Genomic DNA, 21,452 nt, shown 5'->3' on the forward strand with positions numbered 1-21,452 from the left:
ATGTCCAAGACAAACCCTTCTTGAAAGGCAATTCCAGAAGACACCATGAACCCTGTTGCTTCAGGGTTCGCCTTTTGTAAAGTTTTTATCACATCCAGTCTGGAAATCAGATTTGGTGGAGGAGTAAGTGAGATATGAAAAAGCTTAAACTTTTTCCACTTGTACACAAATGTTATGCCTCTGTCTTTCTTTATAAATTTGTAGACCACAGTACCAGGAAACACAAACTATGTCATCCTGAGGACTCTTGAACCCAACACACCTTACACTATAACTGTGGTTCCAGTTTTCCCAGAGGGGGATGGTGGACGTGTCTCTGACACTGGAAGAACTTGTAAGTAAAATAGTCCTTTTCAAGGAAATGATAAGATTTTTTGTATGAGTGGCTCGGATAATTAGAATTTGATTTTACATCAGATGTGGAAGTTTGTTTTCCCCAAAGCTAAATCATAAGTGAAAGAATCTCTGTTTACTTGCTTGGTTATGGTTGCAGCCTTGTAACTGTTTTCTTTGCTTATTCAGGTAGAAGCTTCCAGTCCACTTATCTCAGGCAAGCTCAGCTCTTATGTTGTGCAGCAAACTTACTGTTTACTTCCACACAACAGTAAAATTTTAATTATTGTGCCACTAGCAATACTGGTGAACAAATAGCAAATATTAGTGTTAATCTATGCTAAATGTCCATATCATGTATTTAAAATTTTCCAGGGAGTCTGAGCTCCTAATGTCAGCATAAGCTAAGACGTGTAGTTTGTGGCTATTTTTCCTATCTGTCTGATCAATAATAGGGTAAAAAATTGTAATGATCATACCTTCAATTTGCAGTATAAACATATGTACTTTGCTGCCTGACAGGGATGTTTGTAAAGTCTAATCACCAAGGTTCTTAGAACTGTAGATTTTGGGGTAGCAAAAGAAATGTGTTTATCATGGGCTGATGTGCTTTTCAGCTTGCTTTGTTCACTGTTGCAAATTCAAGTAGGACTAGACCTTATGTAAGCAACTTTGTAAAACTTAATTTAAATTATCCTTGATCTAGTGGAGAGAGGAACACCAAGAAACATTCAAGTTTACAATCCCACACCAAACAGCATGAATGTCCGATGGGAACCTGCTCCAGGTCCAGTACAGCAATATAGAATTAATTACTCTCCACTGTCTGGCCCAAGGCCATCAGAATCTGTAAGTAATTTAGTTTATGAGTGGGAATATGTGTATTAGTACCTGTTAGAAAATGTCCTTTATGTCAGTAAACCATGACAATTTACTTTTTTGGTTTCTGTTCCTGAATGTTTCTTCTTTTTTTCTGAATGGTTTTCATGTAAAATGTAAAAAATAACAAGTCTATTTGCAGAATGAGAGCTCCTTATGAATTTATCATTTTTTTTTGCATCTGCTCTTGAATTTTTATCAATATTATTTGGTTATTTTAGACTTGTATTATTTTTCTTAGAAAATGTGCAACATGGTTGTGTTTCCAATTTTTCTATATTTCATTGAAATTGTTTATTCTAACTAGACATAGTATAAACCAAAGCTTTTTTATATAACTGCCTTTTGTTTCTGTTTTAGATTGTGGTACCAGGCAACACTCGTGATGTGATGCTGGAGCGCTTGACTCCTGACACTGCTTACTCAATAAATGTTATAGCTCTGTATGCAGATGGAGAAGGAAATCCAAGCCAAGCACAGGGCAGAACATGTAAGAGGCAGTTAGTCCCTGCTTTGTGAAAAATGTGTCAAAACTTGTATGTGAAGATTTTTTAAAATTGGTTTTAATCACAAATAATATAAGCCATTCAGTGCAACTCTGAGATCAATGCATCTGAGTTATGGCTGAAGCCATTATAGGCCTCCATGGAAGGGAGCTTTTGCTATGTTGTCTGGCAGTTGTAGTACATGCATAATCACCAATGTATTTTTCACTTGTGAAATAATCCTAATTTGAATGTTTGAGAGTTTAAACGCTGTTCTTTAAAATGTGATTACAGACAAATAGCAGATTGTATTTTGGAAAAAAGAAATAGCACATTAAGATGGGTAGAATTAGCTGTCAACAGAAAAAAATGTGCTTTGTGCTCTGTCTTACATAATTGTGTATGTCAGCCTCACCAGCTGTTTGTTTTTTCTGCAGATGCCTAAACACCAAAACCTCCTTGTTACAACTTAGCTTGTGGGATCTCGGTTGTCTTACACTTGGCTTCTTTAAAGTTCATTCTAAAAATAATGTGTAAAGAAGCTGTCTATGGCAGTAACAGGTCATCTCCCTTGCTGCTTCTATGTTTTCTCTATTAAATCCCCATATTCATCTAAAACTTGCAGATGTGACAGGCTATAGTTATACTTGTCTGCAAGAGTCTGAGAAGCAGAGTGTATGTAGATGCTCACTTTGCAGGTCCCTCTGATGTTCTCTGCCTTCCTCACTGCTCTAGTTCTTCCCATTAAAGCCCTATTTCTATTTAAGACCTTCAGGCCCTGTTATATTATCATTGACTGAATCTACCTCTATATGTTTATTCAGGGTTTCAGGGAGGGCCCTCAGCTTTGGCTTCTGGGCAGCATTTGAATTAGTGAGAGTGATGCTGAGCTGGAAGAATCATGCTCTGTAAAACCTTCTGTATTTTCTTTCCTTAGTGCCTCGCAGTGGTCCGAGGAACGTGAGAGTGTTTGATGAGACCACAAACAGCCTTTCTGTACAATGGGACCATGCTGATGGGCCAGTCCAGCAATACAGAATCATATATTCACCCACTGTGGGAGACCCTATTGATGAATATGTAAGTTCTGTAATTCCTTAGTAAGCACCAAGATGTTCTCAGTTTATTCTTTAGGCTACAGAAAAACAAAGACACCTGCTCTACATGTATACACTTTGCGTGCTCTATGGGTTCTTTTGTCATTGTCAATGCTGAGAAGCCATGGTTTGTATGAAACAGAGGCTTTTTTGTTTTCTTTTTCTACTTCTTTTTTTTTATGAGATTGCAGACCATACATGATTTAATGAGCCAATTTGTGTGCAAAACAATGTTAAATACATGATTCACACATTAATCAGAAGATTGTGAGCAGAATCTCCTTCCTAACATTTAGTTCAAACATTTTGCTACAGTGAGTAGCCACCTATTACTTCATACTTTATTCATTATGAAGTCAGTGTGCTAAGATACAGAATAAACATAGGTCTGCATTTTATAAATTGAGGAGAGTTGGCAGAGTTTAATAAGAAAGCAATGGTAACTTTACTTCAGCATCTCACTTGCTTTTGTAAGGATCAGTATGAATTGTAAATGTTTGTGTTTAATTTCCTGCAGCTTAATGATAGCACAAGTTAATCTGCAGTTTATAAAATTCTCTGAGTGTTTATAGCAAGGCCAAACTCAGATCCTGTGGAGGTCAATGGCACAATTCCTGCTGACTGCCACCAGCCAAAATGTAACATATAGAGAGTGCTATTTAAATTCCGTTACTGCTTATATATTATTGCATAGGGCATGCTGAAAATTCACTGCTTTGAAAATTCCCTACTGGACCTGTTAATCAGGACACGCATAATTTTCAACACACATATCTTCTTTGCAGAAAATATTGGGCATTTTTAAAGAACAGCAAGTTTCAACTGATTTTTTTTATCAAGTAATAACGTAAAATGTTGATTGGGTCATGCTTTTGAGATAGACACCTCACATTACTTTCTGTGTTTTATGACCATTTTATGGAGCAGAGTCACTTCTTGGATTACATCTACCTTTTCTTTAGAAGGGCACAATAGTGCATGGCTGCACCAGGAAGTTGAGGAGACTGAGGGATGCACAAATAGGCATGTTTTTATAATGAAAATATTTAGAGCTTCTTTCTCAAACTAACTCGTCTCTGCCAAGAAAATGATATTCTAAGATGAGGATAATGAAAGGGTAGAAATGAAACTGATGAGTAGCATGAATGACTTTGACTTCCATCCCCATTTCAGGAGCTTTTTCCTCCCTTTTTCTGCCTCCAAAACACATCATCATGACTTTTTCCTTTCTATGAGGGAACAGTACTGAAATCTTGGTGAGGAACTGCAGCAGCATAGCCTGATGTGAGGGTAGGGACTAAAAAGTCAATTTGATTTATCTTTTTGTGCTGATCACAGTGTTTTATAATTTAAAATATCAAATACTAATAGTTGTTTATAGACTATAACCCTTAAGATATCCCGATGACTTTATCTACAGTGGACATAAAAAAAGTGCACCAAGTGTCAAAAATTTGTTTTGACACTTGTCATTATTGAGCAATTACAAGACTTGTGAGTTTGTTTATGTCTCTTTCTTTTGTGTTCTAGACAACAGTTCCTGGGATAAGAAATAATGTGATACTACAACCACTGCAATCAGATACACCATATAAAATTACTGTTGTGGCTGTGTACGAAGATGGAGATGGTGGACAACTGACCGGAAATGGCAGAACTGGTAATTAGTTTTAATATTGTATATTTTGTAAATTTAAGACACATACTCCTTAAGCACTCCATCATTGTTAAGGTTTCATTATGTTAATTATGTCTTTGACATGATTATTACACAACAGAATTACAATGTAAATTTCTAGACATTGAAAAACAGTCACTCGTCTAATTAGAATGTTTTTCTTTCTTTTTAGTTGGCCTGCTTCCTCCTCAAAATATGTATATAACTGATGAATGGTATACACGCTTCAGAGTTTCCTGGGATCCTTCACCATCCCCTGTTCTTGGCTATAAAATTGTATACAAACCTGTGGGTAAGAAAACCTGTTCATTCTGAGTATTCCACTTTCAGAACAGTGAGTGTCTAAAGGGAGATCAGAATACAAGTCATATGTATCATTAAATGTTTGTGTTAAAGGATTTATTTATTACCTTTGTTTACTGATTTTGATGGAAACTTAAGTCTTATTATCAGTATTTTATAAGAAGCACAAATTATCAAACAGTGTTTCATGCATTCAATGACAGACATTGACTGGTATAGTTAAAATTTAATATGGTGACTAGATGAAGTCCTGGACTAGACTTGGTTTTCCTCTCTTTAATACTTTTTGTTCACCTGAGGATATGAACTGGTGTATGTAAGCTGAGTATTGGACAGGTACTTAGGTACTAATGTCCTTCAGAACCTTTGTTTTATGTGACAGTGAAACAATAGACATAACCTTTCTGGAAGTTAAACACAAATATTGCACAATAGCCTGTAAAGCTATGTGTATGTTCTGTTTGCAACAGTCTAATATGCTGAAATTTAAGAAAGCAGTATGTTTTGTTTTAGGAAAAATGAGATTAACCCTTAATGGCATGTAAAAGACAGCAGAGAGTTTTATAGCTCACCTAATGATGAATCTCTCTCTCTTTGTAATTCCTTAATTCTTCCTTTCAATTCAAGGTTCAAATGAGCCCATGGAGGTTTTTGTGGGAGAAGTGACTTCCTACACCTTGCATAATCTGTCTCCCAGTACTACTTACGATGTGAATGTTTATGCCCAGTATGATTCTGGAATGAGCATACCTTTGACAGATCAAGGCACTACATGTAAGTCAAAATAAATTTGTTGTAGTCATGTAGTACATATACTGATCTGAGATAATGTTGATTAAGAGAGGATTTTTAAGCCTGGCTGTTAGAAAATCTGAATATCCTCTCATGGAGAATACTTATGATCTGGCCATCATGTGGATCTTAAGAACAATAAGCTTGGGAACAGTAATGGAAGTATAGTTTACGTATTGATTTGATGATATAAATTTTTCTAGTCAGCTTCCCAAAATTTTATTCAGCTATAGTGGGAGTTAATCTTTACCTGTTTTCAGGGTACTATAGAATATAACCATGCTAAACAGGTCTAGGCTTTTCGCTACTCTGCTTTTATCTCACAGGAATGTCCAGTGATTGAAATTTCAGCTTTTCATGAGGATGAGATTTTGTTGATGGCCTCAGCTAAGAAACTTCTAAATATTTCTTCAGTTAAGATGAATCAAGAATCCCGAATTTTGTTGACTCACTACATTCTTTTCATATTGCCATATATGAGTCAGATTCCACTTTTTGAAAGTTTCTTATTTTATAAAGAGCTCAACTTACTTCATGTGAAAATTCGTAAAATGGGCTGTTACCCAGTAGGGGAAGGGTATCAGACTATGGACCTTTGTAAATAACTAGGCTAGGATCTCTAGGGCATAACAGAAGAGTAAGAAATTTAACTAGAATTGTGCTTTTCTTCTGTGAGTATTTTTAAAAATCAAATTCTGGACCAGCACTGCTAATGTAATGGATGATGCACATCAAAATGTAAATTATATGCTACTTTTCAGTGAACAATTTATCTCTTTCTCTCTTCACAGTATATTTGAATGTCACTGACTTGACAAGTTACAAAGTAGGTTGGGATACTTTCTGTATCCGATGGTCACCTCATCGGTCAGCAACTTCCTACAGACTGAAGCTAAACCCAGCTGATGGTAAGTACGTTTTATTTTTTGCATTTTCTGGAGACATAATTGTTTTATTTCAGGGAGAGCACCACTTATTTGGGAAGGTGGCAAGCACCCACTAGAAGCCAGGATACATCCGGTTGAGCTTTAAAGCTCTGAACACAACCTGTTTCTCTAGAGTGGTGAAAAAGCTGCAAAGAGGAAGTGCTGCTTATTGTCAAGTTAACTTTATTTAGTGGGAATCTGCTAGTTACCTGGTTTTCACATGTATGCAATGGTATTCTCCAGTATACCCCAGGGTGCATAATCACCATATAACCTTGGTCTAGAAAGGCTTTTATGGGAAAGAGTAAGACTGCTGTCCCATCTGCTCCAGCCTTGTTTTAAGAGGTGTCTAATTTGTACACTTATTTGTACACATACTAAAAGGGAAATAGGAGGTTCTAACTTTCTTTCCATTGGGCTTGTTTTGACAGGTTCCAGAGGACAGGAGATCACAGTACGTGGATCAGAAACAAGCCACTGTTTTACTGGCCTCTCACCAGACACAGAATACAATGCAACTGTCTTTGTTCAGACCCCTAACCTTGAGGGACCTCCAGTCTCTATGAGGGAGCGTACAGGTAGGTAATAGATATTGTGAACCTTAAGTTTTGGCTATAGAACTTGTCTTGTTTCAGCTGTAGAACCTGTCTTGCTCCTAAATGTCTTTCAATACCTCTTTTAAGTGACCTTCTTTCCTCTTTCTCTCAGTGTAACGTCAACTGGAATTTATGAGGGAAAGAGAAATTCTTATGCTTTTCCTCAAACCAGTTATTTCCTAGTACTTGGATGAAAAATGGATGCATTATCGGAGTGCAACATAACTCAACTCATGTAAAAGTGTTACTGCTATAATGATATCATGTACCTTTGCTTTAACAATAGCTAAATCTCATTATTTTGTAACAGAAGAATTTTTTCCTTGCCAATTATACATTGTTTAGGTTAATGAGAAAAGATCATAATCTTTCTGTGTGGTAATATAATACATAATCTGGAGTTTTTCATTGAATGAAATAATTTATATGGAGTACAAAAAATTATTATATCATTTCAGTAATCAAACCTACAGAGGCACCAACTCCACCACCTACACCTCCTCCACCTCCTACGATCCCTCCGGCTCGGGATGGTATGTTTAGTTGTAGAATTATTCAGTATTTTTCGTAGTTGCTGCACTGCTTCAGAGTTCAATTCTACTTTTTCACAACTTTAAATAGATTTAAAACTAGCACATCATTTTAGGGAAATGAAGTTTGAGACCAGTTTCCTAATGCCATCCATTTGCTCTTGAGGTTTACTAGACTTCAACATTTCCTGGTGTAGAACAGTAAGGTGTATATATTTGGGGAAAAAATTCATGATATCCTATAGCTCTGCAGCAAGTCTGTGACTCTGTCTGCCCTCAGAAGACAGTTTTTGTTTTATGGTAGCTTCTCAGAAAAAAAAAAAAAAAGTAATTTAAAACATTCATATTTGTTTCTTGAGCTCTTCGTCATTTATTGAACTTTTCTTGATAATTTTTAATAAATGTTTCTGTGTTGAGCATTAGCCATCTGCCAGGTTGACTGCATGATAATAGAAGTTTGCTGAATATTTGTGATTCTTGAATTTTCAAATTTTGAAGCAATGTTCTGTATTTCAGTGTGATATGATTTATATGTTTTAAGTGTACCTTCTTGTTCTTTCAGTATGCAGAGGTGCCAAAGCAGACATAGTATTCTTGACTGATGCTTCCTGGAGTATTGGTGATGATAACTTCAACAAAGTAGTGAAATTTGTTTTTAATACAGTAGGAGCCTTTGACTTAATTAATCCTGCTGGAATCCAGGTAGGTTTGTATTTCCATTGGGTACATTTTGGAGGGAAACTGAAGGTGAAGTTGAATTGCTAAAGTTGCATCTGATTTTTCCTTTCTTTCAGAATACTGTCATTTGTTTGTATTAGATTTTTGTAAAACTCATGTGTGCACATGTATAATTATTCGTGAAATATATTGATCATTTTTTAAGTACAAAGGGAATCCAGTCTATCCTGAGAGGTTACTATTCTGAAAGACAGAAGTTGTAGTGTGTGGGAATCCTCCAGACAGAGAAACTGGGGTGGAGTATGGTCAATGTATGGTTAATTTTATATTTTTGTTTCTTTGTATAGGGCATCAACAACTGGCACACTGCCTAGTTGTTATATGCTAGGTTTTGTCTGTGTCATACCAGAAACCTGTTTTGGGGACAGTCTGATTGTTGAGTGAGGGTTATGCTTTAATTTCTCAGTGCAAGAAAGAAGTCTTGTGCATGTAGAGTCCAGTTGGCTTGCTATTAGCCTTGTCCTGTTGAGCTCCTAGAAACCCACTTCACCAAGTAGGCAGAATCCCTTTGGGAGAGGCACTTGCAGAAGTCTCTTCATCCCATCCTACAGATAACATGGGTCCACACCACAGTGGGCGTAGTGAAAGTATGAAAAGGTGAAAAGTTAGTTCTCTTAATGAATTAATGTATCTTTAAAGAGTAAACAGTAACAGCTAATGAAGAATAAACTTTCAGGATTTCTGAGCGTATCGCAGTTATGTCAAAGACATTTCCTGTCAGGCTTCTTACTATAAGTCTTGTACCATTACTGGTTTTCTTCTGCTTATGGGAAGCTGGATGAGATCACTGCCTAGTTTCCCATAACCATTTCTCTTTCACTAGATAAAGTGAATAACATGAGATGTAAGAGAGTTTCTTACAAGGTGTTTCTAGACCATAGCAATGACCTGCAGGTGCAATGTATTTTCCTTGATTAAAGGCTGAAGGTGGTTTCTTTTGGGTACTTTTTTTCTTTAATATGTGGGAGATTGTGGGAATGATGTTCCCAATTAATTATAAAAATTATTTCCATTGCTCATGAACTGCCTTTCATCTTCCAGGCATATTTTTAGGTCTTTGATTCCCTATGTTTACAGCTCTAGACATTTTAAAGGAAACAATACCCTTCATACCTTGTCTCAGACAGTCTTTATCCTTCCTAGCTCGAATCTAGGTAGTTTTCCTTTCCATTTGTTTGTTTGTTTGATGTCCCCCCCTGCCATTGTATATCTGTGTCCCTAGCCTAGAGATAGAGAAGTCCTAATATAGGAGATAAAGACATGTAAAATGCTAATGTTTAGTAAAATATTTAAGTTACATATCTCTTGAGATGCAACAATCTCAGGTTTTGAATTGGATATGAATCATTTTAAAAGGGGAATTTAATTCAACTTTACAGAACACTAAAAGCAGCAAATGTAATATATGAAACATATTATTTTTATATGAAATATAATATTTAAAGATGATTTTAAAATAAAGTTAATGTGATTATATTCCAGTATTTAAGGCAAGAGAGTACACAATTTTGTATATATCCAACTTTAGAGAAATTCTATTGCTGAATTATTTTGTATTTCCTAAAAAAATGGGAAGAGAATAGATACTGTACATCTGCTCAGAAGCAGAGAATAGGCACTACGTATACTGCATTATAGTAACAGCAATGATTTAATCATGTATATTTAAGGTCACATCACAATTCATACATGAAAGAGAAAGAGGTGTGTGCACATTGCTATGATGGTATCTGTGTATGTGAATATATACGTGTGCGCATAATTGTAGATACACGAAAATATTTTGCATTTATTTAACACCTATTAATATACCACAATACATATTTCAATGGAGAGAGCTGGTCTGAATGTGGAGATAGGAGGCTGAACACTGTGATATATTCCATTTCAGGTTTCCTTTGTGCAGTACAGTGATGAGGCAAAATCTGAATTTAAACTGAATACGTTTGATGACAAGGCCCAGGCCCTGGGAGCTCTTCAAAATATTCAGTACAGAGGAGGAAACACAAGGACAGGTAGTTCTTAGCAGTAGTTATATTTCTTATGAGACAAAATATTTTCAGAAACTGGCTCATTATCCTAATATTGCATGGCTGAAGAATTAGGATTTTGTGTTCTTCAGTTGTAGCTGTGTGGCTGTTGCCCTTTCAAAGTAAAATAAGGGATTTCTTCCCTTATGGATAATATGGCTGACTCCTTGTTCACTGTGTATGTTGCAGGCAAAGCCCTAACATTTATCAAAGAAAAGGTTTTGACTTGGGAGAGTGGCATGAGGCGAGGTGTTCCCAAGGTACTTGTTGTTGTCACAGATGGTCGGTCTCAGGATGAGGTGAGGAAAGCAGCAACGGTCATACAGCACTCCGGTAAGCAATTCATGGTACCTGGCTGTTTCCTTTTCTTATGTGTTAAGCAATGCAATTATAAGTGGTGCTTCAATTATCTGGGAATGCTTTACTCATTATTTATGGACTCAGAGATATATTCTGAGTATTTGGGGATAACTAAAAAATGTTTAAGAACTTAGACTCTCTGGGCCAGACTTACTTTTTCTTTCTCTAGTATTCTTTCTGGGGAAGGATGTGGCTTCCCAAGGCTTTCAAGCAATTCCTCATGCATATTGCTTTATAAACATGAATTTTGGTTACTTCTTTCTCTCCTTGCTGTGTGGACCCCAGGGATCGTTGTGAAGTGTGCTCCATTCTAGTGCTTTTGATGTAATGGGCCTGGCTTTTTCATCTTTATGTTTTCCTGGTATAAACCAGTAAATCTCCAGTTAAAGTAGCTGCTTTTGATAGAGCTGGGTCTAAACCGACTCTTTCATTGCGTTTTGAGCTGAGAAGTGTCACAGTTCCTCTTCAGATTTGTTGGATGTGACTTATGCGAGTCTAATAATCTATTCCTGTCCTTGCACCCAGCAGTTTTGCATTGCGGTGCATGAATGACCTGGAGTCCTGTTCCCTGAGTAAGGAGATGTACTTCCTTATGAAAATCACTGGCTTGTAATCTACAAGTGGTCATCTTCTCTGTCTCTATGATCTGAAGGAATCAGCTCTGCCTAGATGGTTTCTAAAGATGTTTGGCTACCCCATTCATAAAAATCTCTACGGTCTCCCTGGATTATCTGCTTCAGTGCTTAACTAGCATAATAGCTGAAAAGCTTTCTCACATTTCACCTAAGTGCTTCTTCAGGCTAATGAAACTATTGTTTTCTTTTCATTTACCTAGTTAACCAGGAAAGCTGTTGATCACTGTCCGCTGTGATGGGCCTTCATATTTGAAGCCTGTTGTCATTTCCTGTCTCTTCTCATTTCTAGACTAAACAAACCCATTTCCTTCAACCTCCTGTTGATCATGTTTTCCAAACCTCTTATCATTTTTGCTCTCCTCTCTACTTGCTTTGGTTTCTTTGCATCTTAAATGACATGCTCAAAGCTGGACAGAGTATTTCAGCCAAAGTTTCACCACAGTTGGCTACAGAGGAATAATTAACTTACTTTTGAAAAACTAAAATTTTAAATAAAGTTAGCTTTATCATTTGCAATAAATGTGAATTCTGCTTTCAGCTTCCAACCAGCATTTCCAATCTGTGCAGTTTCTTGTCAGTTAAATTTTGTGAGAGATTTTCTTCTAGATAGTGCTGAATTGTGCAGTGACTTTTTTTTCCTTCCTTATTTTGGCAAAAAGAGGTCAAATTATAACAGGAAGACTTAGGTGTGAGAAGAGAAAGTAAGAAATAAGCCAGAGACAGAATTCTGTAAAAGCTAGAGGATAGCAGGAAACAAAAAACTTGACATAAAAGGCAAGGAGACGCTAATTTAATGATTTGAAAAGGAATATCACCCTGACAAAGGAGATTATGCTGTTACACCTGGTGATATAATTAAATTCTAGGTTCTGGGTTCTTGTCATTTGACTTAAGCTATCTAACAACTAAATGTCTAGTCTAAGGTTGTCATGTGGGGTCCTTTTATAGTTAGGGAAGAGAGCAACATACAGGATCCACAGACCATGGCTGCTTCAATCTTGAAGGTAACATTTTAGGGAGGCGAGATGAATTGCATTCTGAATCTGCCCATGTCTGCCTGTTGGTTATGGAGGAAGACTAGACAACTAGTTTAGACTTGTTGCTAACTTGGAAAGTAAAAATTGGTGAGATAAATGCCACCCTAAGAAAGTGAGAGAAACTGAGGAGCATGAAATGCAGGAGATGGCAACAGACAGAGGTCTGGATAACTAATAGTCTGCACAGAGATTTTGAACACAGAACAGATTGAAGATACAGTAGAGTTGAGAAGATTGTATTTTGTATGAAAGAGTGAAGGGACCATGTACCGAGGCTATGTGAGATTGGATAATGTCCAACAAAAATCAATGAAGGAAAAAGGAGAAAGTTTTGAAGGAAACATGCAAAAATTAGTTTAGTCCCTCCTGACTTTTGTTACGGTGAAAGATTATTCAGAATGTATGCTTACAATGAAGGTCAGATCGAAGACTAGCAGAGCCCGAGAAATCGATGATAGAGATGGTTTGTGAAATGTTGACCTGATAAATGGTCATGTATATTTACTACATTTCAAGTAACAAGTGTTATTTTTACAGGCTTCAGTGTCTTTGTGGTTGGCGTGGCTGATGTAGATTACAATGAGCTGGCCAAGATTGCCAGCAAGCCCAGTGAACGTCATGTATTTATTGTTGATGATTTTGATGCCTTTGAAAAGATTCAAGATAACCTTGTCACCTTTGTGTGTGAGACAGCTACCTCAAGTGAGTAGAAGACATTGTTTTCCTTTTTCCCAGATTAATACATTTGCTTATATACTAGCTACGCTTGTGTGATAGGTTGACCCTGGATGGATGCCAGGTGCCCACCAAAGCCACTCTATCACTCCCCTCCTCAGCTGGGAGAGAAAATATAAAGAAAAGGTCATGGGTCAAGATCAGGGCAGGGAGAGATCATTCACCAGTTACCATCACAGGCAAAACAGACTTGACTTGGGGAAAATTAATATAATTTATTACCAGTCGTATCAGAGTAGGATAATGAGAAAATAAAAACAAATCTTAAAACACCTTCCCTTCACCCCTCCACCCCTCCCTTTTTCCCAGGCTCAACTTCACTCTTGTTTTTCTCTGCCTTCTCCCCCCAGCAGCGCAGGGGGATGGGCAACGGGGGCTGGGGTCAGTCCATCACACGCTGCCTCTGCCGCCCCTTCCCCCTCAGGGGCAGGGTCCTCACACTCTGCCCGGCTCCAGCCTGGGGTCCCTCCCATGGGGACAGTCCTCCATGAACCTCTCCATGTGAGTCCTTCCCATGGGCTGCAGCTCTTCACTCACTGCTCCAGCCTGGGTCCCCCACAGGGTCACAAGCCCTGCCAGCAACCCTGCTCCAGCCTGGGCTCCTCTCTGCAGGGGCCACAGGTCCTGCCAGGACCCTGCTCCAGCACAGGCTTCCCTCGGGTCACAGCCCCCTTCGGGATCCACCTGCTCCGGTGTGGGGTCCTGCACGGGCTGCAGGTGGATACCTGCTCCACCATGGACCTCCACGGGCTGCAGGTGGATACCTGCTCCACCATGGACCTCCACGGGCTGCAGGTGGATACCTGCTCCACCATGGACCTCCACGGGCTGCAGGTGGATACCTGCTCCACCATGGACCTCCACGGGCTGCAGGGCACAGCCTGCCTCACCATGGGCCTCACCACGGGGCAGGGGAATTTCTGCTCCTGCGCCTGGAGCAGCTGCTCCCCCTCCTTCTGCACTGGGCTGGGGGGCTGCAGAGCTGCTGCTCTCATGTGTTCTCACTCCTCTCTCAGGCTGCAGTTTCTATTGCATAGGGCTCTCCCCCTGCTTCTTAAATATGCTATCCCAGAGTCACTACCACCATTGCTCATGGGCTTGGCCTTGAACAGTGGCAGGTCCGTCTTGGAGCCAGCTGGCATTGGCTCTGTCAGACATGGGGGAAACTTCTAGCTGCTTCTCACAGAAGCTACCTCTCTAGCTCTCACACTACCAAAATCTTGCCACTCAAACCCAATACAAGTTGTCATCCCATCTAAGGTCCATCAAAAGAAATGTTCATATATGTAAGTTAGGTTTCATATAACTGGATATAGTTTTAGGAAGCTAGGGTTTTTTTTTTAAATTTTGAAGTAGGTAATATATTTTATGTAATCTTGTTTCACTTTTCAAAAGTACTAGTGTAACAAAAAAGAAAGTAACAACCAGTGAGAATTACTGCTCTTTAGGAAGTAGAATGACACCCAATGTGAACTGGGGGGCACAACAGGTCTCCAATTTACCAGTGGTCTAGAGGTGCTAAAGAGGTGTAGCTATACTGTATGGTGCTGTTTTAAAATTATCTAAATAAAGTTCCGTTGTTTACTCAACTGAAATCTTTCTATGGCAAAAATGAGAAATTCTCAGGCCTGTCACGTGCAACTGTGTACTCCTTAACTGTCTCATCCACTGGCTCCCGATGAGCCATATAAATCTGCGATTTTTCCTTGTGAATCTGACAGCTATTATGCAGCCTGACACATGCCTTAAGTATTCATGGAAAAACTGTGTCATTGTGCTCTTTTCTTCTTATGAATTAGACTCTTAAAATATTTGGGGGGTTCATTTGTTATTCCATACCATTTATTACAGTAGAAATATCATACTAAACATAACAAGTAAAGATGTTAACAGTACATCTACTGCAGAACAGTACACAGTATGACAAATGTAACAAAATCTGGGTGATATTTAATAATAGCACAGACTTTCTGGTAATAAAACTTTCTAAAATATATATAAGTTAATATCCTGTTAAATTTTATAGTTTTGAATTATATCTTGTTTCATGTCTTTTAGCTTGTCCTCTTATTTACTTGGAGGGATACACTTCGCCGGGTAAGTAACTGTCTGGTATTTTGGCATGGGTTCATTTGTGTCTTTTACAGCTCTACAGTGTTTTTATTTTTTTGTTTTCTCTCTGGATTTAAAGGTTTCAAGATGCTGGAATCGTATAACCTAACAGAGAAGCATTTTGCTTCTGTACAAGGGGTATCACTGGAATCAGGCTCTTTCCCAGGTTATGTAGCATATAGACTCCACAAAAATGCCTTTGTCAGCCAGCCAATAAGGTAAGTAAACCTGAAAGCCTCATAATTAGGACAAGCAGGTGAGGCAGGATTAACAGAGTTCATAGATGATAGCATTAGTATCTTATGGAAGATGCATTTATTTGGTATTCTTTTTACTGAATTCCAAGAAATATGCTCCAAAGAGCATCTATCATTGTTCTTATAAAATGCTAATCTATTTCTTTTGTCGCAATCTATTCACTATTAATCCAGTTGTTTATTGTTCTCTTTAGACATTATGTTTCTTAACCATTTGAGTTATATATAATCCACAGTTTGTCCTTAGGGAGCTGAAAAACAGCCTCCTTAGTACAATGAGTTCCATGTAGCTGGAGAGAAATGGTTTCAATATGGAGGGTTAAGCACCACTTTTTCAGAGGCATCACTCATACTGCAATAGGGAGCCCATTGACGCCATTGATTTTCTCCTCTACTCGATTTGCCGTATTTGGAAAGTGGAGTTTTCAAGGGCCTGTGGTCTTAAAAGTTTGGTTAGAGAGGGATAATATATGGTCATTTTTGCCAACATTTTTTCACAAAACCCGAAAAGACTTAGTTAGCAGTTAGTTTTACTAAGAGGGGAACAGTACCTCTCTCTTTTTCTTTTTACATTTGTTCTTCCATCTATTTAAGTAAGTTTCAAAAAAAGTCATTCTGAGTCAGAGGACATGCATAAAGTTAGCCCATTATCCCTGTTAAATTTAAGGAAATTTAATCTTCTCTTCATACCAGTCTTTGAAATCTTCTGCAATCCTGGCAGATCAGGTAAAGATCAGATCACAGGCACAGGAGCTGAGGTGTATGAAGAAATCATTTCTTTTTGCCAGCCTTCACAGCTCTCAACTTTAAAAGTGGAGGACTTCAGGACTCTTTGAGTTCACTGATATGCCATTATATCTATGGGGTAATAAGTCTCTGACAGTCTGGATTTTTACAATCTAGGGAAGTACAGATAATTCCAGTTTTGCAACTCTCTTACATTAAGATAAACCTTGCATTTAACAGGATAAGATGATAAAAAGACAATAAAAAGACAGATTTTCTATTTATTTCATATTTTTAATAATACATAGTCTGTTGTCTGCTGTAAGAGGTGGAGTAGACTTGCCAGAGTATTCTGGGCACTTATTTTTCATGAGAAGCCAGAAAATAAAACTCACTTTAGACTGAGTCAGCAAAGCAATAAAAGCATCCTGATCCTGGTGGCATAGTTGTTTCTGTATCTGAAATAACTTTGTATCCAAGTTATAAATAGTGTTTCTCTATCTAATTTAATTTCATTCTTGCTCTGTGCTGTGTCATGTTGTTGACTTAGTGATATGGCTGTTGCAGTGTCCCATATGGGTACTGTATGCATACACATCCTGCAGTACTGTATGGCTGCATAAGCTTTGCCTAAAATACAGAGCAGCTCCTCTCTTCATTTTAAGGTTTCCATGTTTATGTTCATGAGGCCAAATCCCCTTCCCAGTTCCATTAGAATGGTTGAGGAGAAGCAGAAGCTATATAATTTCTTACAGTTCCCTTCCTGAAGTCCCTCCCATCCTCTTCAGAAAATGCTTCAGGCCATTTAATGCACGTGCTTGTTTATTTTTGGCTTTTTTAATATCTAACAGTCTGAACATCACATATCTAAACCTCAGCCACTGATAAATGTGGTGGAGCACAAATATAACACCAGTTGCAGAGACTACATTAAGTATGTCTTTCACTGTATCTGTGCCTGAAGGGCAGCAATAGTTCAGTGTGTTTTCTGTTGCCTGTCTAAAACAGGACAGATGGAAAAAGAAAAAAAAGCTGTGGTCCTTTTTTCTGTAATTACCATCAAGGAATTTAAAATATATTAGTTTGTACACAATCTTGCCATGAGAATGTATCTCCAAGAGTTCATGATCATATTCTGTCTTCCTTCATAACTATGGCACCTGTACCAAGTGAAGACAGGCTGTGAGTTCATCTTAACAAATCACATAGTCTTTTTCATCAGCAAGTTTTATTTGAGAGAGTAGCTAAAATTCTCAGTTTCATTAAACACTGTGGTTTCTCTGTTACTCTCATGTCTTTTCTTTGTAAAAGAGTAAATTATCAAGATCTTATTTTCCTCATGGGTTTCCATGTGAAAAAATGTCTTCATATTGTCTTCACAGGGAGATTCACCCAGAGGGATTGCCACAGGCGTACACTATCATTCTGCTATTCCGTCTTCTGCCTGAATCCCCCAATGAGCCTTTTGCAATTTGGCAGATTACAGACAGAGATTACAAGCCACAAGTTGGAGTTGTGCTTGATCGTAAGGATGATTATGCTTATTGCACAGAGTTTGTACATTACATTACTTTGCATGCATTCTTCCCAAATATTTGCAAACCAAAAGCATTCCTACATGGTAAAAGGATTATATATTTTTAGTTTTAGGAGTTTTTTACTTTGTACATCAATTATTTTTTCAACTAAAAAGAATTCATCTAAGCTACGTTTCAACTTTGGTATTACCTCTAGAACCAAAGGAAAATACATCTATGTACTTATGGGTCAGTAAGACCATCTATAACCTATGTTTACTCACTTGAGTGGTATACTACATTTTATCTGTAAGTGTATTTTAGGATGATGGTTTCAGTAATACATATGAAATGAAATATATTTTAATTTATTGCAGCTGCCAGCAAAGTCCTGTCATTCTTTAACAAGGATACAAGGGGAGAAGTTCAAACTGTAACTTTTGATAATGATGAAGTAAAGAAAATCTTTTATGGAAGCTTCCATAAGGTAAAGGATCAAAATTAACAACGTTGCTTTCTGAAGTGCTGTTCTTTGAAACAAAAGACAAGCAAGCAGAAGTAATGGTCAGTTATATCCAGTCTTTGTATAGTACTGTTAGTTGACATAGGGACTTACAGTTGTAGCTCTTCTTTGAACCAATGAAAGAGATTTGTCAAGAATTTGTCAAGATTGTAGAGGGATATATCTGATTCGTGGCATACAAAAGAGGAAGAATAAGAGATAATCTGGAAAAAAACCTGAAGTTGTGGTGAGAAAAGACTGGAGGGAAGTGTAATGATTTTAAATCATTCTGAGAAGAGGAAGATGTAGCCTCAGAAAGTAAGTAGCTATTGACTTATAGATAAAGGCAGGGAACCAATTGTGGGAGGAGAATAGCATATTGAATAAGATTCATATGTTTAAAAAATATAGTACATGGATATATACAAACATATTTTGTATGTATGAATGTGTATTGCTATATTTTTGGCTTATATTCCCTGGGCCTAACATATTCCAAAGTCATGTTAACTGAAGAAGCAACAATAATGAGAGAGAGCTTATAAAAGATCATATGATCGATTTGTGATTCAGAATGAAACTCACGTTTTTTAAATTGTCAAAATGGCTAGTGAAATCCTTACGTGTTACTCCAACAGCCTTAAATTGTGATAGTTTTGTGCTTGTTTTTCTAATTTTGTGCACTGAATTATGAAAACTTGATCCTGCCAGGCTTCCTTACCTCTAGTTATCAGAAAGTCTTTGACTCAGGCTATGTGTATGTATGAAACACAATTTAAAAAATATTTTCTTGCTGTGTTAAGTATATATGCTTTGGGCAAGAAAGTGAATTTCATTTGCAACATTTTTGGTCAGCTGAATTGCGTATTCTCATGTTTTCGTTTATCTCCCTTCTGTTTAGTTTAGTTTTCTTCTGATGACTAAATATGGCTGGAGTATAACATTTGTTTTCTTTATGATACCCTCTCCTGCATGACTAGTCACTACCAGAATTCCTTTGAGGATACTGATAAGAGGTTGCCTCTGTCAACTTGCTGATACTGGAGGCCACGCTGTCAACCTAGCTGTGCTAGGCTGAAAGCAGGGAGCAATTGCTGGTGCCAGTATTATGTTTTGTGACTTCATCTGTTTAAAACATGGTTGACTACGAAAATCACACAGTTCTATAAAAGCCATTGGTTTCCTCAGAATTTGGCAGAGGATAATTTCCCAAACTGCTTCTATGTTATATACAATTATTCTTGTTTTATAATTTATTTAATGGCTAATTATTTTTACATATATAAAGAAACATTTATGTCATTGACTTTGTAACTGATACTTATGCATAGGTTTGGATCCTGCATTAGACAGCCTCTATTTTGTCCTTGGCATTTGGCTTTTTGCCTTTTTTTTTGATAGCTTAGTAGGACAACTGAACTCTAAGGAAATGTATTAATCTGCTGGAGTGACAAAACTGTCAGTAAAGGCTAGGGTAGATACTGTTTTGGTGTAAAAGCTGAGTCATCTTATCCCCATTAAGTACTGTTAAGACACAGAACAGTAAGTAGCATGCCTCATTTCAGATATCAGTGTTAGAGCTGAGACTTCCCTTCTTCAGGTCAGTGGTGTGAAGCTCTCTCTACATCCTGTACTGCCAGCAGTTGGTTTTAAGTGTCTGCTGCTAATTTCATTGACATTCAGAGTCACGTATTTCCTTTTAGTTCCTTTAAGTGTGATAGAGCTGAACAGAATTATCTGACAGCATCTACAGTAAAGGTCTGTTTATTTATCAGAGCAAATGGGGAGCAACCTGCAAACCCAGCAATACTAGCAGTTATGTATAACTGTTTATTACTCTTGTTGGTGAAAAACAATTACTGGGGAAATAAAATTCCAGAATTATGTATTATTTTAATAATTAAATCCATATAAACAGAAAGCAATCCTAAGATGCCAAATGAGGTACGGGAGGAATGGCCAGTTGTAAATTATCTTAAAGCTCTGGAACTATGAATTCTTGCTTATGAGATGATTTCATAAGAAAAAATATATCAGTTATTTAGTGCAGTGTGTTGTTGCCCTTCTTTTTTTGCTGGAAAAAAACCAAAAGTTCAGATTTTGACAGTATTTAAAGTAACTGGAGTAGCCTTGATTTAAAGAGCTCTATTTGGGATTTTTCACCATGTAACTGAGCTGACTCCTCTGGATTCTCTCCAGGATGATTACTGAGATTGCTATATGACTCAGGTTGTTAATGATAGCATCAGGGGATTCCCCAGCTTATGCGCTAGGAAAGCCTTGTGTATCAGCCATGTTGATTAGCTCCTAATAAAAGATAGCAGTAGTTTCAGCTGGATGAAGGAAGGAAAGTAGGATTAACACATTTCAAAAGGTACTTTTGCAATTTCTCCTACCGTCTGGTTTCAAAGAAATGACGAATCTTTAGAATGCAAGGAGATGTTTTCCAAAATATCAAACATTTTTGTGGCTTTCATTCGATGACTTACTGGCTCATTCAGTGAAGCACAGTTAACTACACCTAACTGTGCAGGGAAATTTACTTTGGCATACTGGAACACTTTGGGTAGCATAGCTATGGTGAAAGCTGTTGAATCTGGCAAGTCCCATAGGAAAAATCCTGACTGCCTGAGACAGTCATTAAATTTATAATTGAATGTTTTGGAGAGACAGACGACTTCTACTTTCTTGTTCCTACCACGCTAGACTTCCTTTTAGATTGCAGTTTTGCAGTAGCTAGCCACAGGAAATTTGATAATGAGTGTATGTCTTTCTGCTGATGTACATATGGGATAACAGTTTGCTTAGCTTGTTGATGTGGTTCATTTAGCAGCAGATCAGAACACCACCAAACTGTATCTTAGAAAGGGTCCAGAGAGGAAAGATTAAAGTATGTTTTCTTAAAACCTCAGTGCCTTCTGGCACTGGAAATTGTCAGAAGTGATGCTTTGTATTGGTGCATTAGAAATTGAAGAGAAAGTTTCTGTTAACATTTTGTTGAAAACAAAATGTAGCAGGACTGAATACGGAGATATTTTATTTTTTTTAAACACTAGATGCCTACTTTTATTAGATTTATTCCTGGGCTATGAGATTCAGGCTGGAATTCAGAGCTGGCATTAAATCATCCGTTAGCTGACGGAGTCAATGACTTGGGGGAGTTCTGCTTATTTTTGGTTGCTGG

At 37.5% G+C, this 21,452-nt stretch overlaps 1 protein-coding gene across 8 annotated transcripts in view; it reads left to right on the top strand.

Moving 5' to 3' along the window:
• Nucleotides 1–21,452, top strand: part of COL12A1 (collagen type XII alpha 1 chain) — a 106,493-nt gene that overhangs the window by 59,100 nt on the left and 25,941 nt on the right. For all 8 annotated transcript variants that reach the window (XM_080388153.1, XM_080388152.1, XM_080388155.1 and 5 more), the window contains 18 exons: nt 205–334; nt 1,040–1,182; nt 1,573–1,702; nt 2,635–2,777; nt 4,325–4,454; nt 4,645–4,764; nt 5,403–5,549; nt 6,359–6,475; nt 6,925–7,071; nt 7,548–7,622; nt 8,182–8,321; nt 10,249–10,372; nt 10,577–10,720; nt 12,957–13,121; nt 15,213–15,251; nt 15,346–15,484; nt 17,632–17,774; nt 18,144–18,253. In XM_080388153.1, the coding sequence (XP_080244279.1) occupies nt 205–334; nt 1,040–1,182; nt 1,573–1,702; nt 2,635–2,777; nt 4,325–4,454; nt 4,645–4,764; nt 5,403–5,549; nt 6,359–6,475; nt 6,925–7,071; nt 7,548–7,622; nt 8,182–8,321; nt 10,249–10,372; nt 10,577–10,720; nt 12,957–13,121; nt 15,213–15,251; nt 15,346–15,484; nt 17,632–17,774; nt 18,144–18,253 (2,286 nt within the window). The remainder of the gene's footprint in view (nt 1–204; nt 335–1,039; nt 1,183–1,572; nt 1,703–2,634; nt 2,778–4,324; nt 4,455–4,644; nt 4,765–5,402; nt 5,550–6,358; nt 6,476–6,924; nt 7,072–7,547; nt 7,623–8,181; nt 8,322–10,248; nt 10,373–10,576; nt 10,721–12,956; nt 13,122–15,212; nt 15,252–15,345; nt 15,485–17,631; nt 17,775–18,143; nt 18,254–21,452) is intronic.

Source organism: Falco punctatus (assembly GCF_963210335.1).
Source record: "Falco punctatus genome assembly, chromosome: 5".
Lineage (NCBI taxonomy): Eukaryota > Metazoa > Chordata > Aves > Falconiformes > Falconidae > Falco > Falco punctatus.